At 48.0% G+C, this 9,657-nt stretch overlaps 1 protein-coding gene across 1 annotated transcript in view; it reads left to right on the top strand.

Annotated features, from left to right (window-relative positions):
- Positions 1 to 3,402: 3,402 nt before the first annotated feature.
- LOC132821131 (uncharacterized) overlaps positions 3,403 to 9,657 on the top strand; it is an 11,344-nt gene continuing 5,089 nt past the window's right edge. The window contains exons 1-3 of the mRNA XM_060833753.1: positions 3,403 to 3,561; positions 5,686 to 5,849; positions 6,057 to 7,259. Coding sequence (XP_060689736.1) covers positions 6,064 to 7,259 — 1,196 coding nt within the window. The 5' untranslated portion in view covers positions 3,403 to 3,561; positions 5,686 to 5,849; positions 6,057 to 6,063. The remainder of the gene's footprint in view (positions 3,562 to 5,685; positions 5,850 to 6,056; positions 7,260 to 9,657) is intronic.

Consider the following 9,657-nt stretch of genomic DNA (forward strand, 5'->3'; position numbering starts at 1 on the left):
AGTCATCTCTCCAATGATAGAATTTTATCTTACCACCCTACATATACCAACAATATGGATGGACCAAACTATACAACAAGTAACATAGGACACTGAGCATAACAGTTGGATGGTAGTCATCATGTATTTATCATGCATGGATGGTGGTAGGTGGAATCTCTTTGGACAGACTGGGCTGCTCCTGCACTACCTGCCTGTTTCCCTTTGTCTGTCTGGTGGTCTCCATTTACTGTCCTTCCTCAGGCCCTTAAAATGTGGTGTGACCAATTCTGAACATAACTCTTACCCTCTCACATGTGCCACACTGTCTCCAGTTGCTACTTGAGCTCTAAAGCCCAGAGCCACATTCCTGCAGCTGGAAGCATTTCCTGTACATGTCATTGCCTCAGACACTGATAGGGTCCATAACACCCTACATATTACAGGGCACACATTCTACTCACTGTCAGCATGGCCATGTCTTAAATTTAATATTACCTCATCTTTCTTACTTTCTTAATTACTTAACTCTTAAGCATACTTCCTGTATAAAAACTTTATTTTCCTTATTCCACTTTGGCTTATTTATATTTTGTTATTGGATTGACCCAAAGTTTCACTTGTTTCCAGCCTTTCTGTGTTAATCCTCCTTTCAAAAACAATCTGATATTTTCCTCTGTCAAAGCTTTGACAAAGGGTCAGTTCAACTCGAAATGTCAGCTCTTTTCTATCCTTACAGATGCTGACAGACCTGCTGAGATTTTCCAGCATTTTCTCTTTTGGTTTCAGATTCCAGCATCCGCAGTAATCTGACATTTTATCTGACATTTTCCTCATTTATAATAATTTACATAGTCCCTAATAGCAGTCCATTTCCAGCCTGTGGACTGACAGATCTTCTGTGAAGGAGGTAAAAACAATGACTGCAGATGCTGGAAACCAGATTCTGGATGAGTGGTGCTGGAAGAGCACAGCAGTTCAGGCAGCAACCAAAGTGCAGCAAAATCGACATTTCGGGTAAAAGCCCTTCATCTGGAATAAAGGCAGTGAGCCTCAAGCGTGGAGAGATAAGTGAGAGGAGGGTGGGGTTGGGGAGAGAGTAGTATAGTGTACAGTGGGTGAGTGGGGGAGGGGATGAAGGTGATAGGTCAGGGAGGAGAGGGTGGAGTGGATAGGTGGAAAAGGAGATAGGCAGGTAGGACAAGTCCGGACAAGTCATGGGGACAATGCTGAGCTGGAAGTTTGGAACTAGGGTGAGGTGGGGGAAGGGTGACGTTATGCTTGTTCTTTTCCAAGTTGAGTTTGGTCCAGTCCCCAGCAGCTTGCCTCACCAGCTCACGGTGAGTCAGCCTCATGCCTTGGTGTCGATTTATCCCGTTCTGGGGTGCTCTCCCACAGGTTCACCCCTGGGGTCAATGTTTTAAACCTCCTCTGGATCCTTTCCAAAACCAGTACAGCTTTCCTTCTGTACAGGACCCAAAACTGTTCACAATGTTCCATACAACATGCTGGTGCTATTGCTGTGGTTATATTGGTGGTCTTCTTTCTGAATTTGTTATATGTTTCTTGCCATATGTCTTGTGTCATGGAACACATGGTCCAGGGTCAGCCTGGGCTATTATAGAATTCTGTCCAGTTGGGACACTTCTTAGAGATGATTGTCTCATTTTGCTAGCAAGCATGTTATAGCTGGGTCCTTTACTGGACTTCTTTTCCATGTTTATTAAGGTCTGGGAAGTGGCTGTAGTTGGAGTAAGGCATCAGCTAAATTCTTGTTCCAACCTTTTGAAGTCTCAGGTATGTAGAACTAGAACTAACACTGCCCAGACATACGTCTTTAACCCCTTCTCATGTCCTGACAGTAGAGTTTCCCACACCAGTGTATTGCTGCCTATCGCAGCCTATCCCAAGGGCCCAATCTCTGGGCTCCTTGTTCCAGGAATACTGTAAAACACTTAGCTAATGTTTTGGTCAAGGTAATAGAGTACGTAGGGGTGTCAACAGCTGCCAGCGTCTCTACTCCTTTTAAACAGAAAAGTAACAATTTCTTTGGAACTTAAAAGGTTCTTCAACTGTCCCGAAAGGGAAGACTTGGGGTGTGGGCAAGAATGGGTTAAAATACAGAGTAAATTAAAATTCAAATCAAATCCCTTCAGTTTCCATTCCCATAGAACACTCCCAGGACAGAGACAACAAGTGTTTAAACTTCAGAGGAAAATTTCTTCTACTCATTAGAACTGAAAGTAGATAATACCAAGCTTCCCTCACACTGACCCCATCAAACAGTTCCGGGGCAGGGATAACGGAGGGGTTAAAATAAAAGCTCTCTTGCTTCTTCCAAGGAATCCAAAATGTCTCGAAGGTTTCTACGCAGAAGACAAATGCTTGATCCTCCTCTCGGCTGACTCTCTCAGAGTCCCTGTATTCTTATCGACACCCACCCAGGGAGACTGAATGTTGTCTAGTTCTTCCTTAAAACAATTTAGACAACTCCGCCCAGAATGTTATGAATGAATTTGCCCAGCTGCTCCCCAATATTGAAGCAATCAAATCACTGTGAGTTGTTGGGGTTGTGTCTGTCCAGAATAACTGTTGCCTTTTACACTATGCTAATGTCATTAGCATCTGGCTGCTGTGTTTGCACTGTGTCTGGGGTGTGGGTTTTTGTGATTTCAGAGTTTTACTTGGCCAAAGTACCCAGCATCCCTTGCTGTGTGGCCAAGTTAGCAATGTGTCTGTGTTTTAGCAGCCAGGAGGCTGCCACATCATTGGGTTTGAGTTCCCTGATTGGAGCTGTTAATCTGGGCCAATCAGGGAGTCCTGGCTGGCTGATAGAGACAAGAATGTCAGAGAGTCTCTTCACACTGGGGATCAGCGCTGTGCATGTACACTGCTTGTGTGAGTCAAAGGTGACTTAATGGCAGGAAACCGCCTCCATGAAGTTACTTCAGCAATTAATATCAAAATTTCTTTTGTCTTCCTCATCACCGACTGTACCTGCAGACTTATCTTCTGTGGTTCATGCACAAGGACACTGTGCACCAAAGCACTCTGAGGTTTGTCTCCGTTCAGATAATAAGTTGCCTTTCTATTCCTCTGACCAAAATGGATACCCTCCCACTTACCCTCGTTAAACATCAATTGCCAAATTTTTTAACCATTCACAGAACCTCTCCTTTATCCATTTGTAAAATTCTTACTTCTTCATTGCAACTTATTTTCCCAACTGTTGCACTGCCATCAACAAATGTCATGGTTGTGTTTTCTGTTTCTACAACCAAACTGTTCAGCCTGAGGACTGAACCCTGTGACACCCTGTCAGTTTCACCTTTCCAACTGGAAAAGACCCAGAAAATGAAGTGACCAATTCAGTAGAAATCACGTGATTTCTTTGAATTTTAAAGGAAGGCATTTTGGTGCTTGACAGGATGTGGCAGTTGCTTCATCGTCACTGGGCAGGCAGGAATCCAAAACGCTCCTTTATGTATCAGGGCAAACAGTCCTCTTGAAAAGACACTTGAAAAGGATCTTTCAGGAATTGTGAAGCATCGTGTCCATTGAACAAAGAAATTAGTGAATGAGGTAATTCTGTTTCTTGCTATTTGCACTGAGTTGCTGTGCATCCATTTAGTGTGCTTCCTGTATAGTTTGAGCCTCCCACAGCCTCATGTCTCTCTTGCTGTTGTTTCCCTGTCCCATGCCTCAGGCGTTTTTCTGTCAGCCCTGCGTCTCAGTCTTTCTGTCTCTGGTTTTGTTCCCCTCTCTCACTTTGCTCTGTCACTGACTTACGCGGATCCCATTTTGTGGTATGTCTCCAATCTGAAATGTGTCGATGTTTTATTAACAAGGCTCTCCAGGCAGATCACGCACTTGCTAACACTGACAGATAGGTGGAAGTCATACAGGGGAAATTGGAAGGGTTTTCTTAAAAATAAAAGCAAAATGCTACAAATGCTGAAAATCTGAACCAGAGAAGGAGAATTCAAGAGCAACTCTGCAGGTCTGGGCAAAAGAATTAACATTCAAGTCCAGGATGAGACTCCTTCAGATTTAAAAAATATATATTTTGTAAGTGATGTAGATGGAACTTGAATACAGGTCTCCCAGCTCAGAGCACGGGCATTACCCTTGTAAGAGCCCTCAGGAAGGGAGAGATTGTTTTCAGTTTTTCAATGCACTTAATGAGTCTACCAGCAGATCAGAAAATACAACCCTAGATAGATTACCGTGGAGTTGGGAAGAAATAACTGTTTGAGGGTTTGGAAGGATTGCAGTTTGGGTTTTACCATGTGATCTGGAGCTTTCTCTCAATCCGTCCAGGATCCTGCTTTGATTCAACTCGATGGTCACCAGAGGAGATCAGCCCGGTATTATCGTGGTGAAAGAATAACACGCACATTTTTAAAAAGTGCTGCAAATGCTCAGCACCTCGTTGCAGTGTGATGATAATGTCCCCACCATTGAGCCAGGAGGTCCAGGTTCAAGTCCCACCTGCTCCCCACCATTCCCGCCCCCTCACATCCCCTACCTCTCCTCCCCACACCCCAATCCTAAAGCTCTCCCCCTTGCTTTTCCACTATTCAACTCCTTCTCCACCCCACCTCTCCCCTCCACCCCCCTACCAATTAATTTGGGAAGACTGACAAAAAGGAAAAGACAGTGGAGTGGTGTAGATACTTAAGGACGAAATTAACACAATAGAGAGGAATATTATTAGCTCAGACAATGCAGGATTTGTAAGGGGAGAGGTGAAAACCTTTAACTCTATTTCTCTCTCCACTGATGCTGCCAGACCTGCTGAGTTTCTCCAACACGGCACGGTGACTCAGTGGTTAGTACTGTTGCCTCACAGTACCCGGGTTCGATTCCAGCCTTGGGCGACTGTCTGTGTGGAGTTTGCACATTCTCCCCGTGTCTGCATGGGTTACCTCTGGGTGCTCCAGTTTCCTCCCACAGTCCAAAGATGTGCAGGTCAGGTGAATTGGCCATGCTAAATTGCCCGTAGTGATAGGTGTGTTAATCAGAATGAATTGAGTCTGAGTGGGTTACTCTTCAGACAGTCGGTGTGGACTTGTTGGGCCGAAGGGCCTGTTTCCACACTGTAGGGGATCGAATCTAAACATTCTCTTTCTGTTTTAGATTTCCAGAATCTGTGGAGTTTCTCCTCTCTATGAGGAGAGATTGACTTGATTAGGATTGTTTTCACTGGAGTTCACATGAGTGACGGGGGATTTACAGAGACTTATAAAATTCAAATAGGACTGCACAGGGTAGATGCTGGGAATATGTTCCTGACGGTGGGTGTGTCCAGAACCAGGGGGTCACACTGTGAGGACTTGGGGTGGAATATTTAGGATGGAGCTGAGGAAACATTTCTTCACCCAGAGAGTGGTGAGCCTGTGGGATTCATTACCACAGGGAAGTAGTTGGTACCAAAACTTGGAATGTATTCAAGAGGCAGCTAGATATATCGCTTGGGGGGAATGGGACCAAAGGTTATGGGGAGAAAGTGGGTTTGGGCTGTTGTGGGATGATCAGCCATGATCGTGATGAATGGTGGGGCAGACTCAAAGGGCCGAATGGCCTCCTCCTGCTCCTATCTTCTGTGTTTCTATATTTCTAACTCTTTGTTTTAAGATTTCTTACTGAACTGATGAGGTTACAAGTTTCTCTTTAAGGCTAACTCACTGATGTTTCTTTTGGCAGGATACTGGGCCCCACTTGGTTCATCCTATCCAACAGTTCCCTTCCAGCCCAGTACTGGTGCCTGTGCCTCACAAGCGGAAAGCTATTCCATCCATATCAATCTTTGAGTCACTCCTTTATCACCTTTACTTTATACGCTGAGCCAGATTCCCGATTCGGATCAGGTAGTAATCCAGAGATTATTATTTTGGACTGTTTGCTTTTTAATCTAGTGCACATCCAACCTTTACTCAATAATGAATGAATGACTACCCCTTATTGTCACTTGCATTGAATATAATAAGCAATGTGTGAATCGTCACTTCTATATAAGCGCCCATCATGAAATACAAGTTAAAAAGATAACTTAAACAACTTTTCCTTCTCCACAGCAACAGCATGTGTCGGCAGACTCCTCCTCCGAGTTTCCCAGCTCAAATCACCCCACTGAAAAAGGATCTTGCTCAAGGCTCTCTAGCCCACGCCATTACACAGGGAGTGTCCCACTCGGGGTATTCCAGCTCACAACACCCCACCGAGACAGGGTCCCACTCCGAGACTCCCCGCCCACACTATCCCACCGAGACAGGGTCCCACTCCGAGACTCCCCGCCCACACTATCCCACTGAGAGAGTGTCCCACTCCGAGACTCCCCGCCCATACAATCCCACCGAGAGAGTGTCCCACTCTGGGATTCTCCACCCACACAATCCCACCGAGAGAGTGTCCCACTCTGGGATTCTCCACTCACACCATCCCATCGAGAGAGTGTCCCACTCTGGGATTCTCCACCCACACTATCCCACCGGGAGAGTGTCCCACTCTGGGATTCTCCACCCACACCATCCCACCGAGAGAGTGTACCACTCTGGGATTCTCCACCCACACAATCCCATCGAGAGAGTGTCCCGCTCTGGGATTCTCCACCCACACAATCCCACCCAGAGAGTGTCCCACTCTGGGATTCTCCACCCACACAATCCCACCGAGAGAGTGTCCCGCTCTGGGATTCTCCACCCACACAATCCCACCGAGAGAGTGTCCCACTCTGGGATTCTCCACCCACACAATCCCATCGAGAGAGTGTCCCGCTCTGGGATTCTCCACCCACACAATCCCACCGAGAGAGTGTCCCGCTCTGGGATTCTCCACCCACACAATCCCACCCTGAGAGTGTCCCGCTCTGGGATTCTCCACCCACACAATCCCACCAGGAGAGTGTCCCACTCTGGGATTCTCCACCCACACAATCCCACCGGGAGAGTGTCCTGCTCTGGGATTCTCCACCCACACAATCCCACTGAGAGTGTTTCCCACTCCGGAATTCCCTCCTCACACTATTCCACTGAGAGATTGTTCTGCTCTGGGATTCCGCGCTCTCACCATCCCACCGAGAGAGTGTCCTGCTCTGGGCTACACCAGCCCATGAGATGCTGCCACCACAGGCCCACTGCACACAGCAGGGGGAGTCATTCACCATGCTTCACAGACCGACTGACTGACCGACTCTGTAGCCACGCTGCCTGTGAAAACACCATCACCACTGCTCCAGAGCCCATGGAAGCTGCTTCCTGCCGAAGAGCTCTCTCTACCAGGTAAGGTTGAGAAAAAGAAAGCAGGGTTAGAAGGAAAAAGGAAATTGCAGATGAGGAGGACAGGCCCAGGAACAGGAGCCCTGTAGGCTGCCTACTCTGCTGTCCCCATCTTTAGCAATTTATCCAGTCCTCCAGCCTATCACAGATCTTTCGGTATGGAGATCCAGAGGGTTGCTTCCTGGTCCCTGCAACTGTCCATCAGTTGCAAGGTTCTTGCAAACTGTGGGAACAGTGTGGAAGCTGCAGGGAGGATAAGCAATCTGACCATGGTACTACAGCACAGGGAACCATTTCCTTTGGGGAGAGGAACACAGTTGTGGTATGGGATGGTACCATTCGGGGATGGATACTGTTCTCTGCTGCTAAAGGTCTGGGTTACAGACATCAACTGGGGCTGGAGAGGAACTTGGAGAGGAAGGAGAGGGGTTTCGTTGTCAACATCCATGATGGTAATAATGCCATTGTTACTGATGTGTGCGGTGATCAATGGGCTGTTCAACTTTCCACTCCAGAATGTTCTATAGCCACTCTGAGACACTCTGACCCTGGCACCAGGGAGGCAACTTTCCATTCTGGAGTGTCTTTTCATCTACAGAACTATCTGCCTGTTCCCATAATATTGAAACTCGAATACTATCACCCTGCCATTCCCCTTCCTCTCCTCTAGTACAGCAGAGCCAGCCATGGCTCCATGGAATTGGCTTCTACTACTCACCCCAACAAAATCCAAAACAGGATGTCAGTCAGACAGACAGAGGAATAGCCACAGGAGGCTCCAGCAATAACCACCTTGGTCTACTCTGCTCAGTGGTCTCTCTGGCCTTTCCTGCCTGTTCAGTTTTAACCTGCAGTCTCACCACCTCACTGAACAATGATCTCAGCATCACCAACACTGAATTCCCCCCCCCACCCACTCAAGTTCCAGCTCTGAAATGTAGTTAGCCACTCACTGCAGCTGGATACAGCAGGGATATTGGAAGTATCCGTGACTCATACACAGTAAGGAGACACCAGCTCTGCTCCCATTACAGCCCTTCAGATAAGGCTTGTCAATTACTGCCTTTAAAGAATATTAATTACACTGGGGCCCTATTCCACTCCAAACAATCCTGCTTCTTGGAGATCATACTTTAACGTCTCTTCCCTTACTTTTATCACCGTATATTGGCCCTAACGTTCTCAAGTAAATCCAAGTACTCCATTAAAATTATACACATTTCTAATTTACAGCAATTTGTAAACACTCCATAACAGCAGTTTCTTCCGACCAGTGAATTGATGGTTTTCCTACAACTTCAGTCCCTGTTTTTTTCCACCCTGTTTCAGACTCACCACCAGCTGATGGAGTGAGCTGTTTTAGACTTGGTAATGAGTAATGAGACAGGGTTAATTGAGGACCTCATTGGTGTTGATTTTAGTGGGTTCACAATCACAGTTACCTTATTTAGGTAGCTAACAATTTATACATAATTTTCTGATAGTTTATTGTACAGAGCTAGTTGTTTGGATGTGATACTTTCTTTACTTGGTTAAAGGAAGTCCACAACTGTGACAACTGGGGATATTTCACTGAAACCAGAGGACAACCAAGTCCTGAAGGAGGGTTACACCCGAAATGTCGATTTCCTCACTTCCTGATGCTGCCTGGTTTGCTGTGCTCCCCCAGCCTCCTGCCTGTCCCTCCTGATGCTGCCTGCCTTGCTGTGCTCCCCCAGCCTCCTGCCTGTCCCTCCTGATGCTGCCTGCCATGCTGTGTTCCCCCAGCCTCCTGCCTGTCCCTCCTGATGCTGCCTGCCTTGCTGTGTTCCTCCAGCCTCCTGCCTGTCCCTCCTGGTGCTGCCTGCCTTGCTGTGTTCCCACAGCCTCCTGCCTGTCCCTCCTGATGCTGCCTGCCTTGCTGTGTTCTCCCAGCCTCCTGCCTGTCCCTCCTGATGCTGCCTTCCTTGCTGTGTTCCCCCAGCCTCCTGCCTGTCCCTCCTGGTGCTGCCTGCCTTGCTGTGCTCCCCCCGCCTCCTGCCTGTCCCTCCTGATGCTGTCTGCCTTGCTGTGTTCCCCCAGCCTCCTGCCTGTCCCTCCTGGTGCTGCCTGCCTTGCTGTGTTCTCCTCGCCTCCTGCCTGTCCCTCCTGATGCTGCCTGGCTTGCTGTGTTCCCCCAGCCTCCTGCCTGTCCCTCCTGGTGCTGCCTGCCTTGCTGTGTTCCCCCCGCCTCCTGCCTGTCCCTCCTGATGCTGCCTGGCTTGCTGTGTTCCCCCCGCCTCCTGCCTGTCCCTCCTGATGCTGCCTGCCTTGCTGTGTTCCCCCAGCCTCCTGCCTGTCCCTCCTGGTGCTGCCTGGCTTGCTGTGTTCCCCCAGCCTCCTGCCTGTCCCTCCTGGTGCTGCCTGCCTTGCTGTGTTCCCC

The sequence above is a fragment of the Hemiscyllium ocellatum genome, chromosome 1, assembly GCF_020745735.1.
Source record: "Hemiscyllium ocellatum isolate sHemOce1 chromosome 1, sHemOce1.pat.X.cur, whole genome shotgun sequence".
Classification (NCBI taxonomy): Eukaryota; Metazoa; Chordata; class Chondrichthyes; order Orectolobiformes; family Hemiscylliidae; genus Hemiscyllium; species Hemiscyllium ocellatum.